This window comes from Agelaius tricolor, unplaced genomic scaffold (genome assembly GCF_023055355.1).
Source record: "Agelaius tricolor isolate 1412-34295 unplaced genomic scaffold, bAgeTri1.0.p SCAF_21, whole genome shotgun sequence".
Lineage (NCBI taxonomy): Eukaryota > Metazoa > Chordata > Aves > Passeriformes > Icteridae > Agelaius > Agelaius tricolor.
Window position 1 is genome coordinate 13061333 of NW_027269281.1, and position 26834 is coordinate 13088166.

The 26834-nt window shown below is 42.5% G+C and overlaps 1 protein-coding gene across 1 annotated transcript; it reads left to right on the plus strand.

The window, feature by feature from the left end:
• The first annotated feature begins 292 nt into the window (after nucleotides 1-292).
• On the plus strand, nucleotides 293-26834 carry LOC139599005 (transmembrane protein 161B-like). The gene is made up of 7 exons (XM_071445934.1): nucleotides 293-344; nucleotides 3013-3073; nucleotides 13057-13197; nucleotides 18750-18863; nucleotides 20288-20462; nucleotides 25339-25435; nucleotides 26653-26834. Exons 1-7 carry the CDS (start codon nucleotides 293-295, stop codon nucleotides 26832-26834), a joined length of 822 nt encoding a protein of 273 aa, XP_071302035.1.

Sequence of the window (26834 nt, forward strand, 5' to 3'; positions counted from 1 at the left end):
TGCCTTTGTTTATTCAGCTCCTACAATACTGTAAAGCATAATTCACCTCATAATTGGCCAAACACTTACTACTTTTTAAAGCATTTGCACATCTTAAAACAGTCTTCGTGTAGATGACCAAAATACAGGTTTATAATTCATAAATATAGTTATTTTGCAAACTTGATTTTCCTTGACATTTTTCTTGACTAGTAAGATACTGTTTTCATTGACCACCCATTATTTCATAGTAAAGGATGGAGGTGAAAGATCAGTCTGTGTCACCTTTAGCTTCTTCTTTTTTGTGAAAGCAATGGCAATCCTGATTGTGACAGAAAGCTATCTAGAGTTTGGACTCGAATCAGGTGACTCCTTTCTTCAGGGTTTGCAATAGCTGTAGTGATTACATTTCATGAAAAGTTAATTTTAAGCAGCTTAGATAGTCTTGAGAATAGCTATATTCAAATAAATTCTATATGTAATACACTTGTAGGAAATATTGCTTTGGAATACCAGTTCTGAAGGATAGCCTGTATATTTTCCTTGTTTTGTTTTAAATGATGTCATCTTTACCTGGGTTGTTTGCTTTGCTAATTATATTTACTTTCTAGTTTTATCTTTAATCCATTTTTCCTTTGTCATGGGTTGACACTGGTGGGATGCCAGGCACCCACCCATGCCGTTCACTCACTCCCCTCTGCAGCTGGACAGAGGAAAGAAAATTTAACAAAGGTTGAGATAAGGACCAGGAGAGATTGCTCGTCAAATACCATCACAGGCAAAACAGACTCAACTTAGAGATATGAAGTAAATTTATTACTAACAAAATCTGACCGGGATAATGAGAAGTAAAATAAAACCCTTATAAACACCTTCCCCCCACCCCTCCCTCCTTCCAGCTCTGCCCTCTACCCCAGTGGCACAAGGAGACAGGGAATGGGGGTTATGGTCAGTTCATCACCCATGGCTTCTCCCGCTGCTCAGGGAGAGGAGTCGTTCCCCTGCTGCACTGTGGGGTCCCTCCCACAGGAGACAGTTCTCTATGAACTTCTCCAACACGAGCCCAGCTCATGAGCAATAATTCTCTGCAAACTGCTGCAACGCAAGTCCATCCCACAAGCAACAGTACCCCACAAACTGCTACAGCATGGGACACTCTTCCATGGGGTGCAGTCCTTCAATGTTGTTCTTCTATTATTTCTAGAGTCCCATATTGTTGTTATTAGATTTCTAAAGTCCATACCTCTTTGGCGTATTCTCATGGCTGCAGATCTTCACTGACTCCTTCTGCTGCATGCTGTTCTCTCTCAGGTCAGGGCTCCTCCAAGGCTCTCTCTGACTGGCTAACCCGCCCCCTTTTATCCCAGTCATCTTCATTGGTTACAGCTGCAGCCCATCAAGGGCAACCAGGACCTCTGGGGCAAAGCCTCTATACAGATATTTAAATACATTTCCTCTACTATATTTCCCCCTTTTCTTTTACATAAGTTAACAGTTGTACAGATGTTTAAATACAATTCATACATTTTTTCATGACTCACAGGCCATGTACAACTCACATAGCTCTTTGCTCAAAGGCCATACTCTTTCACAGCTCTCTGACTCAAAGGCTATGTTCTGTCACAGCTCTTGGCCACTACAGCTCTCAGCTGTCTTATCTTGTCGCAGCTCTTGGCCGTCTTATCTTCTGCTAGCTACCACCGCAGCTCTTGGCTGTTCTGTCGCAGCTCTTGGCCGTCTTATCTTCTGCTAGCTACCACCGCAGCTCTTGGCTGTTCTGTCGCAGCTCTTGGCCGTCTTATCTTCTGCTAGCTACCACCGCAGCTCTCGCCTGTCTTATCTTCTGTTAACTATCACGTCGGGGTCATCAATTGTTATCCTTCTGTTGTTCTTCTATTATTTCTAGAGTCCCATATTGTTGTTATTAGATTTCTAAAGTCCATACCTCTTTGGTGGGTTCTCATGGCTGCAGCTCTTCACTGACTCTTTCTTCTGTATACTGTTCTCTCTCAGGTCAGAGCTCCTCCAAGGCTTTCCCTGACTGGCTAACCCACCCTCTTTTATCCCGGTCATCTTCATTGGTTACAGCTGCAGCCCAATTAAGGACATCGCAGCTGCAGCTCATCAAGGGCAACCGGGACCTCTGGGGCAAAGCCTCTATACAGATATTTAAATACATTTCCTCTACTATACTTCAAGGACAGGCTGTTCCAGCATGGGAGTAGGGTCTCTCTCTCCACAGATCTCCCATGGGCTCACAGCCACCTCCAGGCATCCACCTGTTCCAGTGTGGGGCTCCTCCACAGGCTGCAGGTGGATCTCTGCATCCCTGTGGCCCTCCATGGGCTGCAGGAGAACAGCCTGCTTCACCATGATCTTCACCATGGCCTGCAGAGGAATCTCAGCTCTGGCACCTGGAGTACCTCCTCCCCCTCCTTCACTGACCTTGGTGTCTGCATAGTTGTTCTTCTCACATGTTCTCACTCTGCTCTTCTCTGGCCAAAACAAAAACTGCACAACAACCTTTTATTGTTTATATTTCTTCTTAAATATGTTATCACAGAGGCATTACCACCATTTCTTATTGGCCTAGCCTTGACCAGCAGCACATCTGTCTTTGAAGCTGCCAAGGATTTGCTCTGCTGGAAATGGAAGAAGCTTCTAGCAGCTTCTCACAGAAACCACCCCTGTAGCCCCCCTCCACTACCAAAAACCAGGCCATGCAAAATCAATACACATTGCATAGTAAAGTCAAGTTCCTCTACTGAAAAGTTACTTACCTTCTTAAAAATGAGTGTTCTATTCAGATTTATGAAATGTACAAATATCAGAAATGTTTTCAAAGACCCTTAATAACTGAGTTTTATTGCATTGTGACATGCCAGTTAGCACATGAAAAAGCTAGAAATAATTTGTTGTTAATAATAATGCTTGTAAAAAATTTTAACAATATGTCCTGTTACCTATAATTTTTTAAAAAAGAGATTTTATATTTGTACTTTGATATTATACATATGATTTATGTCTCTGCAGGATTCTCAAATTTTTCAGAAAGTGCTATGCAGTTTCTTGAAAACCAGGGTTTGGAATCCCAGTAAGTTTCTGGAAATACACTGGTCTTCATTATGTTGCATTTATAACTGAACCACTTGGATTTTTTTAGCAAGCATTTGTCTTGCATGCTTTGCTCTTATACACAGTTATAAACTCTGTATTAATGTGAAGAGGTGGATTAATGAAAATAATCCATAAATATTTACCAAATAACTTGTTGCATTTGTGTATTTCCTTTTTATTCCAAAATTACTCCAGTCCATAAAACACAATTAAAAACTATAAAGTATTTCTCATTCTGCTTCTTAAACAATCACTTCAGATTTGAAAAGATTGCTTAAAACAAGAGAAAAGTATATTTTGCAGTTACTGTGGTATGAAGGAGGATGAGAGTGCAAAAGCTACCATAAAAATGGAATTAGGAGTAAATTTTTCCTTTTTACTTTCAGTCATGTTTTCAGGCTATATTAGTAATTTCCTCTTGGCAAGCACATCTGCCTGCTACAGTGCATTCAAGTTTTGTATAGACTGACATAGCTTATGATATTGCTTATATATACAATCACTGTCATAGACAGCCTCTATGTTTTGTAAACGGGATTCTGTTACAATCCTTGCCTTAAGGACATGACCTAAAATGCTTGTATATGGTATGTTATCGCTGTGGGAATACAAATTTGAATTTCTTCTTTGGAAATTTTCAAGTATTGTATAAGAATTGTATTTTCTTTATTTGTGAGAAACAGAAGTTTAAAATATATACTTAGATTAATATGCAATTTATAGATATGGATATTTAATGAGAAAGAAACCTTCATCTGAATCTTATGTGTTTCTTAACTATGGAATATTAATCCCAATATTACCGGATTGGACGTGCCTGGGCTCGTCTGACCCTTGCTGCTGGGTCAAAGGCAGCAGCTGTGGTGTTTCACCTCAGAGATACCTTTGGCCAGCTGGATGCTGCAGCTGGGCACTTGGAACAAATCCAGGCATAGTAGAAACTCAGATTACCTCTGGTGGAAAAGGTTCAGGCGACGGTGAAGAGAAACAGGAGACGATTCTATCATAGAGTTTTAATCCAGAGTTTTATTCCAGGATGAGAGACCTGAATCTTGTAACAGCTCCCAACAGAAATCAGACCGCATGGTCCCATCTCCTTTTAAGCCCGGGGACAGGGGGAGGGGAAGGGACGGGTGAGGCACCAACCAGGTGGGAGGAGAGGAAGGCTCAAGGGATAAAGACACTTGGACAGGCCAATGAGCCCGGACCTGAGGGGCATCTTTTGAACTTCTGCCAACCACACGACGACCCTGCTGGAATGTTAAGATTGATGGACAGCTCTCAGCAGGAGGGCAAAGGGGGAGGGGAAAGGAGAGGTTGGCACACCTGGGGGGTTGGGATAGGTGAAACAGGAAATGGTGTCACACTGCAACATCTCCCCCTAGTTTTGTTTAAAAAGAAGAGGACTGGGTTTGTGGTGCAGAATGCTTGCCAAACCATGGTTGGTAAATTGGTTGCTCCTCTACAGGAGGTTCAGTGCTTTCCACTGAGGCTTCCATGTCATTCATTGGAGCACTAAGGGCTTCCAAATGGTAAACTTCAGGAGGGGGAGATGAGCTTGAAATCAACTTGAGAACCATGCGTTTGACTAGTCTAAAAACAATGCTAACAACTACAACAACAATAACTAATATAAACAGTACTAAAAACACAGTTTTCAGAATAGATCCCACCCAGCCCGAGAGTCCCCAGCCTTTGAACAGTCCACTTAGCCAGTCGTCAGTTTCTCTCTTGATGTCCGAGGGCTTTTGCCAAGGTAGTCCATATGTGCTTTGGGCTGAGGGACTATCCAGGAGATTGCTGGTGGAATGATCGCGAGTAGGACGAGGAGCAGGCTTGGTCTCATGGTGTCTCAAAACTACACACAAACCGTGGGATCAAAACTGGTACATGGAACTTAAGACAAACATATATTACAAACTATTCCAGATAGGAGGCTTAAATGGAATTTCCTCCAGAGAATGCGTGCGGCGTTTCCTTCTCCAGGCAGCATTGGCAACCTGGGGCGCTTCTGTCGATTTCTCTGAGACCTTGGGAACATAGGGCCTTACCCTTTTGGAAGGAACCCACTTTAACCCAGAGGGGGTGGACACACAGGCTTATCCACGTCCCCAAGTAACCAATTTGTAAGGTCCCACAGTCTTCCAAGTCTCAGGGTCCTTTACTAAAACCGGAGGCTTTTCTCTCAACATCGTATGACTGCTCCCCCCAAAGTGGCGTAGGATGGGCGGATTCAGGCTGTCAAAGGAACAGTTCAGAAAATTGATTGTGAACAGCGCCCTGGACAACCGGATGTGGGGAGGTTCCACCTTCAGAACCTGTTGTTGCTGGTCCAGGACTCTTTTAATATTGCAGTGAGTCCTTTCTACAATGGCTTGACCTATAGGGGAGTAGGGGATGCCAGTTTTGTGCTCTACTCCCCATTGCTGCAGGAAGCTCCCCAATTCCTTGGATTTGTAGGCAGGGCCATTATCAGTTTTCAACTCCTTGGGGATGCCCATGAAAGAAAAAGCCTGTAAGAGGTGCTTAATGGCATTGATAGATGATTCTCCTGTGTGGGCAGAAGCATAGACCGCTCCAGAAAAGGTATCTACACTAACCTGAACTTATTTCTGCCGTCCAAATGACTGTATGTGTGTAACATCTGTTTGCCACAGTTCACAACTGTTCAACCCCCTAGGGTTTGCTCCTGTACTCGCTGTAGGGAGTGCATGTTGTTGGCAATTTGGGCATGTGTCCACAATCGCTTTGGCCTGTTCTCGAGTGATGTGAAACTGACGAACTAGGCCAGGTGCATTTTGGTGGAAAAGCTGGTGGCTGATTTTTGCCTGTTCAAAAACGTTTGGGAGAGTGGCCATCACTGCAGGTGCAGCAAGAGCATCTGCCCTTCTGTTGCCTTCAGCGATAAACCCTGGCAAGTCAGTGTGTGAACTGACATGCATCACATAAAATGGTTGCTCCCGGCAAGTGACTAACTTTACAAGTTTTGAGAGCAATTTGAAAAGTGTGATGTTAGACACTTCTTGCAGTATTGCTTGATCTGCCCTGGATACTACTCCTGCCACATATGCAGAATCCGTTATCAGATTGAATGGTTCTGAGAACCTTTCAAAAGCCCTAAAAACAGCAGCCAATTCAGCAACCTGAGGTGAACCTTCCACCTCAGCAATGTCCGTCTCCCACTGCTGGGTTTGAGGATCCTTCCAAGTCATGACGGACTTGTGGGACCTCCCGGACGCATCTGTAAAGACAGTCAGAGCCTTTTTTAAAAGTCTCCTACTCAGAGCACTTCTCAATTTCAGAGTAAATTGAACATCTTGTTTGAAAATTTTGTGGGCAGGCCGCTCTACAGAAATTTGTCCTGAGTAGGAATCCAGAGCAAACTGCAACACTTCATTTTCTCGAAACAATTGTTCCAATATTTGCATAGTATTTTGACCCAATTTTAACTCAATTGGAATGTGAATGCACCTAAAGTCACATCCTGCTAACTCCCTGATCCAGGTCCTTGCTTTCCGGATCAGTTCTGCTACCAGCTCCTGAGGCTTTGTCATTCTCTTGGACCTTTTGTGACTGAGGAAAACCCATTCTATGATCAAGAGAGGGTCCCTCTGGTCCTGGCCCTTTTTAGGTGTGTCCTTTGCCTTAGGAGTTTGTTTTTCCTCCCACTGGAAAATGATTCCATGGAGGTGTGGCAACTTACCTAAGGTGATAAATTTGAATGGCAGGTCAGGCCGACATCGGTTGGCCTGTCTTGTGGACATTGCAATCTGAACCTTTTCTAGAGCTTTCCGTGCCTCTGGGGTAATAGACCTAGGAGCACCCGGGTCCTCTCCCCCTTTCAATAAATTGAAAAGAGGGGCAAGGTCTTCGTTAGTCAGACCAAGCCATGGCCTTACCCAATTTAAAGACCCACACAACTTGTGGACATCCGCAAGGGTCTTGATCCTTGGATTGATTTCTAGTTTTTGAGGAACAATGGTCCTATTTCCAATTTCTAAGCCCAAATATTTCTAAGGTGGCATCTTTTGAATTTTCTTTTCCTGGAGCTCTAACCCTGCAACAATCAATGCATCGATCGTTAGGTCAAGCGCATGTGTGAGTAAATCATCATTGGGGGCACACACAAGGATATCATCCATATAATGATAGATGATGGCTTTTTCTGCGGCTGCACGCACTGGGGAAAGCAGGGAAGAGACATACCACTGGCAGATTGCTGGCGAGACCTTTAGTCCCTGAGGAAGAACTGTCCAATGGTACCTTTTCATAGGGGCTTCCATGTTGATGGTGGGGACCGAGAATGCGAAACACGGTGCATCGTCAGGGTGGAGGGGAATATGGAAAACCAATCTTTTATATCAATAACAGCTAATTTCCAATCCTGGGGAAGCATTGTTGGGGATGGCATACCAGGTTGGGGAGAGCCCATATCTTCAATGACATTATTAATTTGTCAGAGGTCGTGGAGGAGCCGCCATCTCTTTTTGTCAGCTTTCTGAATGACAAACACTGGAGAGTTCCATGGGGACGTGGTCTCCACAATGTGACCCTTTTTCAGTTGCTCTTCCACTAGCTCCTCAAGCACCTTTACTGAGCGGCCACTGTTTCACCTCAACTGGTTTGTCTGTTTTCCACTTCAATTTTTGGGTGGGGCGCTGTTGTTCAATGACCGCTGTACAAAAATCCTGTGGAGAGTCTGGAATATCAATTGTGACACCCCACTGGGCCATTAAATCTCTCCCTAACAAAGGTTCCGAATATTCTAACACAAATGGACGGATATTTGCCAATTGTCCGTTTGGTCCCTCGATTTGGATGATGCTTTTGGATTGTCTCGCCAATTGCAGGCCTCCTACACCTTGAACGTGACCAGCAACGTTTTGCAAAGGCCAATGTGCTGGCCAGTCTTGTACTGGGATCACTGTGCAGTCTGCACCTGTGTCTACAAGCATCTCAATGCGTTTTGACTCCCCATCCCCACTGACATTACACCATAATTTGGGTTTGTCTTTCCCAATAACTTGGACCCGGGCAACTGTGGGCCCTTGTTTTTTGGTGCCTTCAGGCAAAAATGGCACAGGGATAGCTTGTGCAACAATTTGTCCTTTGGGAAGAAACAGGGGTGGGTGGAAACAGTGCAGCCCGAGAATGAATTGCTCAGGATCTGATGTTGTCATTCCTGGAGCAATTTCAATCTCATGTGGTGTGTGTTTGGTGTCCCCAGTGACGATGTACTTACAATGAATACGGTGCCAAGTGCCCTTCTGTTCTGGGTTGACAGAGACAAAATGCCAGTCAGTGTCTTTCAGGTGGAGTGATTCTGTCAGCTGCAACCTGTAAGGCTCATTGACAGAAGACATGGTTAACATAGGCTCACCTAAATCATAACATAGGTTATTTTGTTTCACTTTCAACAGTGGACCAGCAGACGTGGTCTTTGAAGCATCTGCTTCACTTACAGAAATAGTAATATTACCGCGTGCTTGGTTTGTTTTGCTTCCCTTATTCCCTTGGCCTGCTCTTTTTGTGTCTGCACGCCTGGCAGGCCGGCGCTCCCCATTCAGTTTTTTTGTTGTTGTTGACCCCCTGGGAGTGCTTGTAATTTTCCTCCCGTGACATTTCTACATTCATCAAATTGCCTTTTCAGGGGGCACTGGTTACTCCAATGTCCAAGGTTTTCACAAAGCAGGCATGGCTTTGTGGGGTCAACCATTGGTGGTCGTCACTGCTGCCCAGGGTACTGCTGTGCTGAGGGAATGGGCGCAGGGCTCACAACGGCGACACGCTGTGGTGGTCTTGGCAGCAGCCTTGGTCTGGTGTCTTCAGCAACACTCATCAGAGGCACTTTCCTGTTACAGACTAGCAGCATATCTTTTAGTGTGGGGGGGGTTCGAGAGGAAGGCTCAAAATTGCCGCTCAACACTGTTCATTTGCATTTGTAAATGCCATTTCCTCTAAAACCTCTTCCCTTGCATTCTCTTTTTTTAACTTGGATTTCAATGGCTCTAGTTAACCTTTCTACAAATTTCAGAAAAGGCTCCGATGGTAGCTGCTTAATCATACTATAGGGATCAAAAGGCCCCTCAGGTTGGAGGGAAAAGAATGCTTTTTCAGCTGCTTCCTTTACTTTCTTGAGTGTTTCTACAGGAATTGCAGTAGCTTGGATTGAGGGTGAAGACCATTGCCCTTCACCGGAGAGATGCTCAATGGTAATTGGCATGCCATTAGCATCTTTCGCTGTGTTTAGATCAGCATGCAAGCCTGGGAGAGCCTCTTTTAGCAGTTGTTTCCATGCTAATTCCCATAATTTGAATTCTGTAGAGGACATGAGGCATGAGAAAAGCTGTTTTAAATCATGTGGGACTACTACAGTCCTACTCAATTCAGAATTTAAAAGGCCACATAAATATGGACTGTGTGGGCCATACTCCCGGTGAGATTTACAGACCTCTTTAATCAATTGTCGTCCAAAAGAGCTCCAATTAGCAGTTGGGGCTGCTCCTCCTTGTGCTGCAGGCTGATATGAAACAGGAGCGAATGACAAAGTGGGACCCTGTATTGGGTTTGCAGCTTCTTGCCCTGTATCCTTTTAATTGGAAGTAATGGGATCACAGATGCAGCTGTGAGGAAGTGCAGTGGGCATGCCCCCACTGTGGGAACCCGGGGAGGGGGTGGGGATGCAATGGGAACAGGGGGCGGGGACAGGGGGCTGGCAAGGGGCAGGGATACCGTGGGAACAGGGGGCGGGGACACCTGGTGATGTCACATTGGCAGACGCCCCCTGGGAGGAGTAGAGGGGCAGAGCTGAGGGTACTGCAGGAAAGGGGGGGAAGGAAGGTGTCACGAGGAACAGGAGGAGAGGGGGGATGGGGAAGGAATTTTGGGATGCTTAAGGGGATCTTGGGAAGAAGATGACCAGGTTTGGGATGGTGCCACGTGGCATTGTCCATCTTGTGTACCCCCTAGGGACTGGGGGCCATTTTGGGCATCACTGCTCTCTGAAAAGCTAACACATGCTCTGGGTTTCAGAGCAGGGGACACAGGGTTTCGGGAAAGTTTCCACGCAGTCTGGCCAGGTCCTTGTGGACAAGGAAAGTCAGGCATTTTAAAGAGCTCAGGGAGTCAGCTTCCCAGAGAATGGGCAGAGTGTGCTCTCTTTAAAATACCAAGTTTTGGGGTAAGAGGTTTAGAGCTGGGAGAGCGAGAAACAGGGAGAGCAGAGGTACATGGCTTGATATTTGGCTTTTTCTCCAATTCCCTTTGTTTGAGCAAGGCTGTTCGAACTTGTAAGCTCCAGAACACAAATTTAGCTGAAGATATATTCCCAGACTGTCCCAAGGTTATCAATTCATGCCCTACTTTTTCCCAAAATTGAATATTGTGGACTTCCTCAGGAGAAGTTTGTGGGAAGTGTAGAAAAAGCCACCTTATAAACTGTTTCAATTTTCCTTTAGAGAACTTTACATTTGCACTGACTAAAATTCCAACAATATGATAATACACTCCTTTTTGTGCTGTGCTTAACTTTGAGCCCATTTTAGATGTAAATGGCACAGAACAAAGTCCCGCCGACCGAATGCAAAGCCAAAATCAGCTACCGATTTCTAAAAAGACCACCGTTAAAAAGCAATAACGATCAGACGAAAGCTTTTACAATGCAGCTGTATATACTGCTTTTAAAACTGCCGCAGCAGCAGCAGCAGGGAATCGGGACCTGCGCCGCCGCGTGGAGAGACAGACAAAGCCTCCCCCGCCCGAGAATGCAGCCCCCCCCGCACCACGTGTAGAGAGCAGCCCCCGGGCACCGCGTGGCAAGCCGAAACTGGGGCCGCCCCACGCCGCGTGTAGGGAGCACCCCCCGCCCCCGCACCGAGAGCCAAGCACGCTGTGCTGCCAAGGCGGGAGGAGAGGCAGGCAGAGCTGTCCCGCTCCTCCAAGCTGGCGCCGCCAAATCTAAAAATGGCAAAAACATGCTGCAGTGGGATAAAGCTTAACAGGGTATTGCTTTCGCTCCGCAGGGCTGCACAGTCTAAATGCAAGAGCAAAAAGGAACAAGTCTCACGGCAGAGACGGAATTTGAGCTTCTACTCCCCCAAGGAGCAGACATACTCACTGAAATCGAAGCTGTTGCTGGCAAAGTCAGGCGGGCTGGTCTCTTCACTGGAATAGTGTAGAGAGCTTTTTGGATAATTAGTTAGCTGAGAAAAGACATTCCGATGTGATACCGATAGATAAGGGTAAGAGAAACAAGCTGAGAACTGAGCAACCGGTGCCTAATTACTGACAAAGGTCACAGTGACCTTCTCTAAAACGGGAAGACGGGGGAGAAAATTGCTTGCCAGAAAATGTAGCTATCCCAAAGTAGAGAAATTAGAAGAATGTACACATAAAAGCAAAATAATTGTTAAGAAATAGAAGTAAGTGTGTTTGATCTAAGTGTGCTTTAACCAATAATGAGCTCAGCTTTTGCAATATGTATAAGCTTCATTAACACTAATATAAATATGTGTAGAGTTTCAATAAACTTCAAGATTTGCTATTCATCGCATATAGTGTGTCGCATTTCTCCCGCCGTATCACGACAAATAGGACCCCACGGGCAGGAGGGGCTCCCCTATTCTCCCCTGGAAAATTCGCTCACCAGAAAGGAGCTGCACTTTCCAGAGGCGGAGAGGATTCCACGAAACTTCTTGTGGGATGAGTCCCAAAGTCTCTCTGGAGAGCTATGCATCCACAGCTCTGCCAGTGGACGCTAAACTGCCTTAACGCTTTTCCAAGGTTCTGCGATTCCTTCTGGGGCTGCAGGTTCGTGCAGCCACACGTTTGGGAGCCAATAGATGGAATATTAGTCCAAATATTACCGGGTGGGACGTGCCTGGGCTCGTCTGACCCTTGCTGCTGGGTCAAAGGCAGCAGCTGTGGTGTTTCACCTCAGAGATACCTTTGGCCAGCTGGATGCTGCAGCTGGGCACTTGGAACAAATCCAGGCATAGTAGAAACTCAGATTACCTCTGGTGGAAAAGGTTCAGGCGACGGTGAAGAGAAACAGGAGACGATTCTATCATAGAGTTTTAATCCAGAGTTTTATTCCAGGATGAGAGACCTCTGAATCTTGTAACAGCTCCCAACAGAAATCAGACCGCATGGTCCCATCTCCTTTTAAGCCCGGGGACAGGGGGAGGGGAAGGGACGGGTGAGGCACCAACCAGGTGGGAGGAGAGGAAGGCTCAAGGGATAAAGACACTTGGACAGGCCAATGAGCCCGGACCTGAGGGGCATCTTTTGAACTTCTGCCAACCACACGACGACCCTGCTGGAATGTTAAGATTGATGGACAGCTCTCAGCAGGAGGGCAAAGGGGGAGGGGAAAGGAGAGGTTGGCACACCTGGGGGGTTGGGATAGGTGAAACAGGAAATGGTGTCACACTGCAACACTTAACCTTTCTTTTCTCTCTTTTTAATAAACTATTCTGAATGTACTAATTTCTGTATTAATTTTTCTGTTTGTGTCCATTTCCTTTTAGACATTCACAATGCTTTTGCTGTTTACAGCAGTGGTTGAATTGATGATGGTGTCTCTTGACAGTTTGAATAGCATAACTTAAAAATAAAAATTTGCCTTTGACCAGTTAAACTTAAAATGTATGTGTTCTTCTATTAAAATTATAAAAATTGAGTTCATTCCACTCTTTATTTTTATTGCATAAATTGTAAATCACAATATAAAATTAGTATTTTGGGGTTTTTTTTTCTCTGATAACAAATTTAATATCTTGTAGGAAAGAGCTTAGGTTTTCGTTTTCTTATACTGAAGAGATTTCTATTCTTTTAGTAAATAAAGAGGTGGCTTGCTTGATTTTTATTTCAATTTGATTAACTGCTAGATACTGTTGAATTGAATGAAGTTTCTGATATCCATCACCCCCCCCCCCCCCCTTCTTATTTCTTTTCTTTTCGGGGTCCTGTGTCTAAACTAACATTCAAATTGTTCCTGGCTGTTCTTTGTTCACTTATTGGTGCTTTTTTGACATTCCCTGGCTTGCGACTGACTCAAATGCATCTTGATGCTCTGAATTTAGCAACAGAAAAAATAACACAGTAAGAGATATATATACATATATATATATACAATATATATGTTACTCAATCTTAAATCTCAGTTTAATGTCTGAAAATGAAAAATCCAAACTATTAAGAAGGTAGTGACTGACTAAGAATTCTGTTGCTGCCTGCTTTTCATATCTCCAGATCTGTGACATGCCACTGTGCTCAACCTGCCCTCTGCCAATCTATTACATTCTTTGCCTCAAAAGTGGAATATGAGTTATTCCTTTTCTTTCCTTGAGTGAGAGATCCACCATGAATGTTATACTTCCTGTTTCCTTTCCCCCCTATCTTTTTGGAAATTTAAATAACTGTCTGGAAGAAGAGGGGCAGCCACAGATTTTTTTTTCTTCTAGATGGGTCTTTGTTAATAAAATTAGGTTAAGATGCAAAGAAAAAACCAGAAAGTGAAGAAATAGCTTCAGAAAGGCAGTCAAGTTGAAACACATTAAAAGGAAACCTCAGTAATCTAAAACTCAGTAAAAACTTCCGTTAATAAATATTGAATTTAGATTAAGATATAAAAAAGCATTCAATTATTAAAGTGTTAAAATAAAAAGTAAATTAAAATTGTCCTTTAAAGTATTTCAGTATTTCTTACATTATGATGACCCAGAATATATATCACAAAGGTTAGTTCAAGTTAAAGGAACATTTTCATTTTCAGCTGTTGTTGAATTTTGAAGTAAAATGTTCTCTTGTATTTAACTATTTATCTTCAGCATTATCTGGTTGAGGAAACAACTCTAAATGTCTTTCATAGATCATAAACTCTGAATATTAAATGGAGAATAATGCCAAATTCTGCAGTATAGGCCATTGTGATCATTTAGGTTGGCCACTTTCATAAGAGAACCATTAGATTTTCTCATATGTAAATTATTTCTCCCCAAACTGAAGTGTATTTTTGCTAAAAAATGCCCTGTTTAAAAAATTTAACTATGTTTGAAATGGACCCTTTACTCTTGGTAAATTGTTATCTAATTACTTTATATTAGATTTGGACTCTCATTCTAGATGAATACATCCAATTACAAGTGCAAGCTATTGACTGTTGTATCTGCTATTAAGCTTCAGTCTGTGTAGATTATCAAGTCACCTCTTAAACACCTGATTTTTTTATTTTTATGATTTTCAGTATTTTAGAATTTCTTGTGCCTTTTCTGTAACTATCCTCTAATTTTCCAACATCTGTCTTGATCTGGGCACATGAGATCTCAGGCAGAAATATCAAATATTTAATATGTTAATAATTAAAGGCAGTGCCCAAATAACATTGGACCATTAAAGGATGAAGTTGGTCATCTCACAAACAGGGACATGGACAAGGCTGAGATCTTTAATGCTTTCTTCGCTTTGGTCTTCAACATTGATGATGGGCTCTGGGACCCCCAGAGCACTGAGCTGGAGGACCATGACTGTGAAAATGATCAACTCCCAGTTGACTCTTGTGTGGGATCTGCTGCTCTTATTTTCTTAAGAAAAAGAGAGGAAAAAAATAACAAAGAGAGAGAAAAATAAAACCCAAGAAAGACAATCCTCAAAGACCCGGCCGATGTTATCAAAAAGCCTCTCTTGATCATTTTTGAGAGGTCTTGGAAATCCAGAGAGGTCTCAGCTGACTGGAAGCTGGGGAATATTGTCCCTATTTTCCAGAAGGAGCCCCCCAGAAATTGCGGGCCTATCAGTCTCACTTCAGTGCCTAGTAAAATCGTGGAAAAGATTATTCTGGGAAGTATTGAAATCACATGGAGGACAACGCAGTCATCAGTCATAGCCAGCACAACTTCATGGTGGGAAAGTCCTGCTTGTAAAACCTGATTTCCTTTTATGACAGGGTAACCCACTTAGTTGATCTAGGAAAGCCAGTAGATGAAATCGTTTTGGACTTGAGGAAAACTTTTGCTGCTGTCTCTCACAGGATGCTTCTGGACAAAATGTCCAGCACACAGCTGAATAACTGTATAACACAATGGGTCAGCAAAAAGAGTTATAGCAAGTGGGGTTACATCAGGCTGGCCCCAGTCACTAGTGGGGTTCTGCAGGGCTCCATCTTCGGCCCAGTTCTTTTCAATATCTTCATCAATGACTTGGTGTCATGATCCGTCCTTACGAACGGGTTTCGTGATGGTTCGTGGATTGATCTCAGAGTGCAAAAAACCGACATGGCACAGGGGATTTGCAGTAATAATCGAAACAAATGCACCTTTATTGAATGACCACAGCAAAATGCGATAGAGGGATTAAGGGAGAGAAAAAGATAGAGAAAAGAGAGAGAGAGAAAGAGGGGGATATAGCTACCAAACATAGAGACGAAGTCCTTTGGCCCAGTCCAGTCGAGGATCCTCCTGTTACGTCAGGGAGATCTCAGAGCTGCAGTCCATCTGGACTCTAATTATACTCTTTTTTGATAGGGGAAGGGGAATAGATCTTGAAACCGAATTAAAGGTAGTCTATTGTATCTTCAGGGGAAAGAATGGTATTTGGAAAGGGTACACACAGTCTATGTTCTCAGTGGTGGGCGAGAGCCATTGTCTTTGTGGTCCAATGCTCACACCTGCAACATCCATCTTCCTTTGGTCAGCTTGCCTCCCCCTGCACACCTCCCCCGGGTTGGGGGTTTCAGTCCCAGTCCTTGGAAAGTATGAGACAGAGCCTTCTCACATAGGGGTTTCATGTCTCGTTTTTTCTCTGTAGAAGAGGCTTCTTACATCTCAGTTTGTCCGTCACGGTGATTGCAAATGAGCGAGAGGGGTCTTCTTTGAAGGACCACCCAAAACTCAGGAGAAGTCCAGCCAGGCCAAGAGGTGAGACAACTTCCAAGGCTATTGTTGCAAAAAGGGCACAGTGCCCCCTTCTTCTTCTCATTAGGCTCAGTGTAGCATACTGCAAACACACCTGTGTACAATAGCTTAGCAATGCTCTCAGGTCTCGGAGCCCTTGGCATGTAACTTTGTCCTACAGAGCCAGAGATTTTAGACAGGGGGGTCTTTTCTTCAGTCGTCCCCAATGACGATCGTGAGGCAGATGAGGGATATTTCGGACAGACTCTCACACTTGGACACAGGACTTGAAAGAATACTAAGTAAGTTTGCTGATGACACTAAACTGGGAGGAGTTGTCGACTCCCTTGAGGGCACAGAAGCCTTGCAGAGAGACCTCAACAAATTAGAGGACTGGGCAATCACCAACTGTATGAATTTTAACAAAAGAAAGTGCCAGAAACTGCACCTGAGATGGGGCAACCCTGGATATGTGTATAGACTGTGGAACAAGACACTGGAGAGCAGCTGCAGAAAGGGACCTGAGGGTCCTGGTTGATGGCAAGTTGAATATAAGTCAGTAGCGTCCTAGCAGCCAGGAGGGCCAACCGTGTCTTGTCCTGGGGTGCATCAAGCACAGCATCACCAGCTGGTCAAGGGAGGTGATTGTCCTGCTCTGCTCTGCACTGGTGTGGTCTTACCTTGAGTCCTGTGTGCAGTTTTGGTCATCACAATATATGAAAGACATTAAGATATTAAGGAGCATCCAAAGGAGGGCCATGAGGGTGGTGAAGGGTCTGTAGGGGAAGTCATATGAGGAGTGGCTGAGCTTCACTTAGTTTGTTCACCCTGGAGGGACTGAGGGGAGACCTCATTGCGGTCTTCAACAACCTCATGAGGGGAAGTGGAGGGGCAGGTGCCAATCTCTTCACTCTCATGACCAGTGACAGGACTCAAGGGAATGGCATGAAGCTGAGTCGAGGACGTTTAGGTTGGCTATTGGAAAAAAATTCTTCACCCAGAGGGTGGTTGAGCACTGGAACAGGGTTCCCAGCAAAGTGGTCACAGCACCAAGCCTGCCAGAGTTCAAGAAGCATTTGGACAATGCTCTCAGGCACATGGTTGGATTCTTGGGGGTGTCCTGTGAAGGGCCAGAAGTTGGACTTGAGAATCCTGATGGGTCCCTTCCAACTCCGCATATTCTATGATTCTATAATTACAGAATGGGAGACTTATAGGGACCAGTGACTTAAAATAATTTGAGATTAGGCAAATGATGAATTGTCACCTCAGTAACATGGTCAAAATTACTAACATGAATCTTGCATATATAAATAGGGAATAAAATTTTGGGTAAAATAGAATTAAGATATTCTAATGTCAATTTTAATTTTGACTGCCTGTTTGGTTTTCCTTTAGCAGCATCCTTTTACATATATATTTTTGAATCCTCTTAATTAATTCATACAATTTTCCTACACATTCACTCAATTTCCAGATCCTGCTTCAAGAATCTTTCAGTCTTTCTACCTTTACTCAAATAAACATCAAGTGGTTCTTGCCACTCTTTGGCACATTCCAGTCTCTTGGGTTGGCTGTAGATATTTGCTGCCCCGAGATGCGCAGGATGTCTCTGCTTCAGCCCGTGCAACGGAAGAACGAGTCTGGACTCCTCACTTTTCAGTCTTGAGGTTGTTTATTAATTCTTATCTATAAAATTCTCTTTCTGCCCAGCCGAGATCTGTTCAGGAAGGCAGCCACAAGCACTCTGACCGCCCCCGAGGCGGTATCGTCTTTTTATACTACAAACTACGTATATCATATTTACTCTTAATTCCCAATACCTATCACCTATGTTAGACAGTGCACTTCTACTCTAAACCAATCCCAAAGTGCCAACATCACAGCAGAAAATGGAGAACAAGAAGAAGAAAGAAGGACTAGACAGACCCTGATTCCTCCATCTTGTCCCCATAACCCCCATACCAAAAATCCTAAAATCTACATTTTCACCCTGTGAATATTTTATTATTACACCATTCAAACCTGTGTGAATTTCACGTCCTCATACAAAGCTGGTAACTTGCTCCGAGGGTCAAAATCAAATCCCCAGGTGTTCTGGGCAGCATGCCAGGGTCTCCGAGCCCCCTGACGGGGTCCTCAGCAACTCTGGACATCCAGAGGGATGTACTGAGTTCCGACACCAGTCCACTAATGCAATAGGCTGTCTTAAATAAGTAGAAGTTTATTTCACAAGTTACTGAAATGCTTCGGATTGCTCCTTAAGCTTCCTAAGTAAAAGTCTTCATTAAACTGGATGATCTGACCTGGGAAAAGTGTTTCTTCTAGTCTGTTTAGATAATTGAAAATAATCTCAGTGCATTTTTAATAAAGCAAAAAAAAGTCACATTATAGCAACATATTTTCCATAATTATCCATCTAAGATACCTACTCAAGACTAAAACAGTAATGGCCTCTGCAGTTCTGTATTATGCCATTGTATGGAAATTTTCAACAACTATCTTTTACTATAGTGTGGTAAAATGCATGTAGTTCCTTTGGTTACTTTGCTTGAATATCTAAAAACCACAACCAGTGTGATTTCGCAGTATGTAATATTACTGTTTTGTTGAGACTTAAGCCATACTTTTAAAAAATGAAGTAATTCTCTTAATTACCTTTTCTCCCCTATTGTAAAACTTGTATTACTCTTCTGTACCACCAGTTTCAACAGTATGGTAACTGTATTTAATAACTCACTTCCTTTTTTTTCCCTCTTCCAGAACATTGCTGCATATAAACTTCTTGTCTCCTTTACTTATGGTTCTACTGTGGGTAAAACCAATCACTAAGGACTATATTATGAACCCACCTTTTGGCAAAGAGAGCGTACCTTTGTAAGATTCTCTTTAAAAATTCTTTCTGGGGTATTGAGGATAAAACCTTAAGTCAAAGTAGTGCCCTGTAAAAGTCATAGCAACATGGAAAACTTAAAACTGTGGCTGTGACTAGCATCTCTCATGAAAGGTATTGTAGAAGTTCCAACTGAGCTGTAAAGGGCTTCTGTTGTTTAGGAAGAATGAGAATTAGTTGCAGAGTATTGAATCCAATGAAGAATGGTAAGGCAGTGGTTTCCAAAGAGCTGCTGTCTTCTGGCATGTCTGTGTCAGAGTTCTGCATTGTTCTTCCTAGGGACAGAACATCATGTCATTGACAGCTTCTAATACCTTGTGTCTTACTTATTGGTCTAAGACAGAAGTAATTTCACTGAAGAGGATTGAGATACATTGGTATGAGAACTGACCTAAGGTCCTTAGTAGTATGAAACTTGTCTTAAAATATGTGTGAAGATGAAGTGCATATGGCATTCACTAGCTAAAATATTTTAAAGAATAAAAATGGAAATAATTTTCAGGAATAATTGTATCTGAAATCAATATTGTGTAAGTAGCATAGGTAATTGTCATTGTCATTTTATTAACATAATTCAAAGTAGTACTCAAATTGAGCTGAAACTGATATAGTTTACTGTCACTTGTATTGCTTTCTAGACTTAAAAGATGCTTCTAAGATAACTGATCACTGAAGTATTGCATAAAACATTGCAAATATATAAATGTTGTTTCCATTTTACTCTTCAGTTAATGAAAGTTGTGCTTTAGCAATGTATCTAAGGCAGTTGGAGATGTTATATAGAACTATATATCACAAAACTTGAAATTATCTGTAAGAGCCTGCTTTTTAGTGTCCTCTTTTTGTTACTCAAAATTCAAGCATTTAAGAGTTGCTTGCAAACAAATGGGTTCTAATTTGGATCTAATGCTGTAATAGGGCTCACCAAGCTGCTCTATCACCCCCTCCTCAACTAGACAGGGGCAGAAAAATATGATGAAAGACTCGTGGGTTGAGATAAGGACAGGGAGATCACTCAGCAATTACCATCATGGGCAAAACAGATTCGACTCAGGGAAATTAATTTAATTTATTGACAATTAAAGAGTAGTATAATGAGATATAAGAATGAATCTAAAACCACCTTCCCTCTGCTGCTCCCTTCTTCTTGGGCTCAACTTCCCTCCCAAAGTCTCTACCTCCTTTCCCAGGAAAGACAGAGGGACATGGAATGAGGGTTGCAGTCAGTTCATAACACTTCCTCTCTACCACTTCTTCCTCCTCACACTCTTCCTCAGCTTCACCGTGGGATACAACACACAGAGACAATCCTTCACAACCTTCTCATTTTCCTTGCAGATGATGCAAACAAATAACTCTGTAGGGGTAGGGGACCTTTAGAAAAAAACATTACCTTTTTTATCCACAGAATGTCAGAAGATACATTTGACACCATGCGGTTGTGGATTATAATCCTTTTGTGTGCTTTAAAGTTGGTTATGATATGCAGTCACTTACAGGCCCATCTGAATTTAGTCCAGAAATGCATGGATCAGATGAAAAAGGAAGCCGGTAGAATAAGTACAATTGATTTACAAAAAATGGTAAGTATAACTGCACTAAGGTTATATATGTTTGAGTGCTCTGTGCAAATGCTCTTCATAGAAAAACATAAATGTCTGGTTTGTTGTCTTCCTTGTTACCAGAACTAAAATTTGAATGAAGCTTCCTAAACTATATCCTTTATAAAAATAGTACCATTACAAAAAAATTCTGCAATGCAAAATATGCAAAGATACATCATCCATATTATTCAGATGCTTTGTCTTAAGTTGTTTCTCCTTTGTTCTAAGAGATCCCACCATGAGGAATTCTTTACAAATATCTTGGCAAGTCTTATGTTTGTCTTGATGAGTGTTTCTGTCCAGCATGAATTGAGTTTGAATTTGTCAGAAGGATGATCCAAGAAACTACAGGCCTGTCAGCCTAAGCTTGATTCCGGGCAAGGTTATGGAAGAGATCATCCTGAGTTCCATTGCATGGCATATGCTGGACAACCAGGGGATCAGACCCAGCCAACATGGATTTATGAAAGGAAGGTCCTGCATGACCAACCTGATCTCCTTCTAGGACAAAGTGACCAGCTTAGTAGGTGAGGGAAAGGCTGTGGATGTTGTCTATCTGTGTCGTGAACGGCGGGAGAAATGCGACACACCATATGCGTGAATAGCAAATCCCGAAGTTTATTGAAAACTCACACATATTTATATTGGTGTTAATGAAGCTTATACATATTGCAAAAGCTGAGCTCATTATTGGTTAAAGCACACTTGGATCAACCACACTTACTTCTATCTTCTAATAATTATTTTGCTTCTATGTTTGCATTCTTCTAGCTTCTCTACCTAAGATATCTACATTTTCTGGCAAGCGATTTTCTCCCCCGTCTTCCCGTTTCAGCGAAGGTCACTATGACCTTTGTCAGTGATTGGACACTGGTTGCTTAGTTCCCAGCTTGTTTCCCCTATCCTTATCCATCAGTATCACATCGAAATGTCCTTTCTCAGCTAACCAATTATCCAAAAAGCTCTCTACATATCTGGACTTCAGTAAAGCATTTGACACCATCTCCCACAGCATCCTCCTAGAAAAACTGTCTGCTTGCATCTTGGATGGGTAGACTTTTTGATGGGTAAAAAACTGGCTGTATGGCTAGGCCCAGAGAGTTGTGGTGAATGGAGCTAAATCTAGTAGTTAGGGCCAATAGCTAGCAATGTTCCCCAGGGCTCAGTTTTGGGGCCAGTCCTATTTAACATCTTTATTGATCATCTGGATGTGGGGATTGAGTGCAGTAAATTTGCAGATGACACCAAGTTAGGTGGGAGTGTTGATCTGCTTGAGGGTAAGACAGACTCAGTCAATGGGCTAAGGGCAACTGCATGAGGTTCAATAAGGCCAAGTGCCAGGTCCTGTACTTGGGTAACAGCAAACCCATGCAGCAGTACAGGCAGGGGGAGAAGTGGTTTGAAGGCTGTTGGGTAGAAAGGGTCTTGGGAATGCTGGTTGACAGCCAGCTCACTATGAGCCAGTGTGTGCCCAGGTGGCCAAGAAAGTCAATGGCATCTTGACCTCTGTAAAGAATAGTGTAGCCAGCAGGACCAGGGAAGTGACTGCCCCCTTGTTCTCGGCACTAGTGAGGCCACAACTTGAGTACTGCACTCAGTTTTGGGCTCCTCGCTTCATAAAGGACATTGAGGTGCTGGGGTCTGTCCAGAGAAGGGCAACAAGGCTTGGGAAGGGTCTAGAAAACGTCTTATGAGGAACAGTGGCTGAGGGAGCTGGGTTTGTTTAGAAAAGGTTCAGGCAGGACCTCATTGCTCTCTACAACTACCTGAAAGGAGGTTGTAGTGAGGTGGGGGCTGGTGTCTTCTACTGTGCCTACAGTGAGAGAACAAGGGGAAATGGCCTTAAGCTGAGACAGGGGAGAGTCAGATTTGACATTAGAAAAAAAATTTCACTGTTAGCATGGTCAGGCATTGGTTGCCCAGGGAGGTGGTGGAGTCACCATCCCTGGAGGTGTTCAAGAGCCATCTGGATCTGGCACTGGGTGATGTGGTTTAGTGGTTTAAGGGTTATAGTGGCAGTGCTGGATGGACAGTTGGACTTGATCTTGAAGGTCTCTTCCAACCTTGATAATTCTATGATTCTATGAAACTTAGGAGTGTATAGGATAAATGGTGCTTTCTTAGCCACAGCATGGAAAAGGAAGTAAAATTTAGAAGGGCAAAGTGTTGTTACCTAATCTAACTGTAATTGCTAAATTTGGGCAAAATTTAAGATACAATAGTTATATGTTGGGATAAAATAAGACATGTTTAGTTCTGAGAGACCACTCTCAAATGCATTAGACTAGATCTGAAACCATCTGCTCATCTTGTTACTGTAGCAAGCGATAAAAGGGAAAGACTTACTTGAGGGGCTTTTTTTAAAGCAAAGTAATAAAGTCAGCAAACAGAGGAAATTGATAGATAGAAAATAGTAAGCTTGATATGGAGTCAAGATGCATTTCCTGCAAAATAAACTTATTTCTAGTGTTGCATGATAGCAGTGCCTGATAATCTTTCTGTGTCAGGGTGTATTCCAGAAGGAATATTGCAGTATGCCATAGGACAAAGCTTCCTCTCGGTTTTTAGATCATCACTACTGTAATCTTATCTTTGTTGTTATGAGTAAAAAAGTTGTCCATATTTTTTAAAGTTGCAAAGTTCACAAGTTAAACCGATTGCTGCCAAGTTGGAGTTCTAACTATTTATTGTTAATAATTTCATGTTGTAATCTCCTGTTGTTAATAGTTTCCTTTTTAGTTGCCCCGAGCCAGCCCACCGCTGTCTTCCCGGCCCCGCGCTGCGGGCGGGGCGGCCCTGGAGTGTCCCAAGAGTGCGGACCCGCCCCGGGAGCGGCGGGGCGTCCCCCCGCTCAGCACGGGTCCCGGCCGTGCCGGGAGAGCCTCTCGGGGACCGGCCAGGATCGCCGTGTCCCGCAGGGGCAGCCGCTGGCCGGCTCCGTTTGCCGGGCGTCGCCCTGCTGCTTCCTGGAAGATGGCACCCGGACGGTGAAGAGGAGGGGACATCGGAGTGGCATGCAAATGACCTTTGAGCCAGCATGCAACGGGAGAAGCCCCTCACCAAACCTAGCAAAAAACCTCTAAAAACAACAAGCCAACACAAAATTGACGGATCGAAGTGATGTCTAGACGTAAGCAACAAAATCCAATATCCACTAAGACCCTTTTTACCCCTCACCCTAACCAGAGGACCTTGAATGTCAAACCGGAAAACCGGGAATCTCCTAATGCCCGCGTGAGGACGGAAGCCCCAGCTCTGCCTGCAAGACCAGTGTACAAAGCTGCACTCTTCCTCCTCCTCCGTGTCATTCCTGGGAGCAGTGGCAGACCCGTCGGTTCTCCCCACCCAAGCTGATCACTTTTAGTAAAGGCATTAAAAAGGAGAAAGATCTCCTGCCCTATTTATTTCATTTGTTATTTCATATATGTAGTAACCTACCAAGTGACTGGCATTGGACTTCAAAAAAAGTTAGGAAGTACAACTATCAGTAATTGTTTATGAGAGAACTGCTCTAGTAGTTGTGAATGCATAGTTTTAGTTTTGGGAGTTTTCATCTCATTGATTAAATGTATGTGTTGTTTCCTAAATCCATTTATCCAGTACTTTGAAAAACTTTAAGAAGCTCAGGGCCACTAAATATAATCTTAGCTGGTTTTACTAGCCACGCCTGCTTTCTTTACTTCTGGTACTTTTGCCAGTAAAGTCTTTCCTACCTGTTTTCCTACAATGATCATTACTTTTTAAAAATTTGCTCTTTTCATCATACACCACCAATTATCTTTGAATATTTTGTCTCATACTTTTTCTTCTGTCGATGTTTTACTGCTTTTTTTTTTGCATTTCAATTTTCTGATGCTTGATCATCTCAAAGCCTTTTGAGGCTTCAAAGCTATTTAAAAAAATTTCAGGTGTGCCTGCATCTTTTTTTGCCACCTTGTATTCTGTTATTTTCTAAAGCCCAGTGAACTTTTACTGCTTGTTTGCTATTTGCTATTTATTTGGGATATGGTTTAGTGGTGAGCACAGTGGTATTGAGTTAACAGTTGGATTCAATGACCTTAGAGGTCTTTTCCAATCTTAATGATTCTATTATTCCATTGATTTAGTTACTTTTTTACCTTCTTAATTTCATCTAGCCTTTTAGGTCAACAGCTTATGTAAAACACATAATGTAGCAATCTTGAGAAAGCTGGAACAGATTGGGAACAGGGAGGGATAAATCTGAGTGGTTCTCAATGAACCTGAAATAAAGATCATTTAAATGCTTTGTTATTGATTAATGCTAATGAAAATTCCTCTTGTCATTGTTTTTAAAGCACTGGTTTTATTCATTTAGAGATCTTGCAAATATCTCACTTTGAAAAGGGACTACAATATTAGCCAAAGTTTCATTTACCTTTGATCAGGCTTTGGACTGTTTCTACAGTCACAGTACTTCATTTTTGAAATGGTATTTAGTTTGTAAATAACTTAGCATAATCATATATTTAGCTTTGAGATGGCTCACAAAATTCTAGTGTATTCAAATATTAATATTTGAATTATAACATTCATTTTGGATAAGCAAAATTGCTCAGGTTTGTGTTAATAGAACCACAACTTTTAATTATTTTCTTTCAGCATTTCCTTTTGGGATTGTGTCCTGAAAATAGAATTCATTATAGGGACCTTCATTAGGTCTTTTGAAGACAGTATATCACATACTAAAACATGCTATAAAACATGTAAAATAGGGGGGAGGTTTGCATAAGAACTGGGTTTTTTTTTAATAAATTCCTTGTTTTTCCTGAACAGATGCATAAATGTTTGTTTTGATGACCCAAAACTTATGGATTACTCTTTTCTATTTTCCCAGGTGGCTCGGGTATTCTGTTATCTTTGTGTAATTGCACTGCAGTATATTTCACCATTGGTAATGGTACTTCATTCAACTCTGCTTTTGAAAACACTAGGTAGGCAACGTTTGATGAACAAAACTGAGTTCTTTTCAATATAGGACATTTATATTTTCAGTCTCCTGAAGAAAATTAGAATCTAGTCTAACCCTCCTGCTCAAGCAGAGTTAGCTACAGGGGGTTGTCCAAGACTGTGTCCAGTTGGGTTTTGAGTATCTCCAAGGAGGGAGAATCTACAACCTCTCTGAGCAACCTGTTCCAGTGTTTGACCACACTCACAGTAAAAAAAGTGTTTTCTTGTGTTCTCATGGAATATCCTATGCTTTAATTTGTGCCTATTGCCTCTTGTCCTGTCAATGGGCAGTAGAAGAGCCTGGTTCCCTCTTCTTCATTCCCTCCCATCAGGTGTTTATATGGTATAAGATTCCCCCCCCCCCCCCCAGAGCCTTCTCTCCTCCAGGCTCAACAGTCCCAGCTCTCTCAACCTCTCCTCATATGAAAGATGCTCCAGTCCCTTCATTATCTTTTTGGCCCTGAGATGGACTGTCTGCAGTATGTCAATGTACTGGGAAACCCAGAACTGGACACAGGATTCCAGGTATGGCCTCACCAGTGCTGAATACACAGGAAGGCTCACCTTGACCTCTTGGCAAACAGCTGATAAACAGCTTTTAAGCTGTGCTCTTCTCTTGCTACTTTTGACATCTTTCAACAATGAGCTGTATAAAGCATTGTTTATTTAACTTTATGGATATCTGAAATTTTTTTTTTCAATACTTCAAACTTTTGTGAACTTTTTGGACAGAATTTGTAAGGTGTGGGGTTTATTTCATTATTGGGAGATCTGATGTCACTGTTTTTTTCTTTCTTTTGAGGGATGTCTTTTACAGCCTACCATGCAATACCAGCATTCATTTTGCCAAATGAGAACAGAAAGACATAAGCATTATTAGTCTGTGATTCATTCCATCATAAAATAGACATCTACATCTGGTGAGATGAGTCACATCCAGCACTGATAAGGTCCCAAGGTAACTAATTCACATGTAAAAATTAAGATGTTAAAAGATAAGGTGATTCCTACCCTGATAGCTTACTAGTATTATCAGGAAGCTATGTGGATGGACACAATTAGTATTTACTAATTTATAAGTAAAATTGTGGCATTTTTTTGTTTGACAAATATATATAAACTAATTATTGAGTTGCTAGAAATAATAGAACTTAAAATCTAATTCAACAAGTTTCTTATATGTTACTCTGTTTTTTAACAGGTAATTATTCTTGGGGCATCTCCCCAGAATCTAATTCTGACACTGCAGTTGAAAACAATCTGCTTCCCAGTTCAATTTTTTCTGAGTCTCCATCTGTTGATGGAAAGACAAAAATAACTGTAGTGCCAGTAACAATGGCTTTGGGAAGCCTAAAGAATATTTTCACTCATCTCCTATTCTGA

What these genes read in the sequence shown, in the direction of transcription:
- LOC139599005 (XM_071445934.1), top strand. Translation starts at nt 293, where the DNA reads ATGGCAATCCTGATTGTGACAGAAAGCTATCTAGAGTTTGGACTCGAA. An exon ending in AACCAGGGTTTGGAATCCCA is followed by an intron (nt 3,074 to 13,056) that starts GTAAGTTTCTGG and finishes CTTTTCTTTTCG; the next exon opens with GGGTCCTGTGTCTAAACTAA. An exon ending in GCAACAGAAAAAATAACACA is followed by an intron (nt 13,198 to 18,749) that starts GTAAGAGATATA and finishes TCCCTCTTCCAG; the next exon opens with AACATTGCTGCATATAAACT.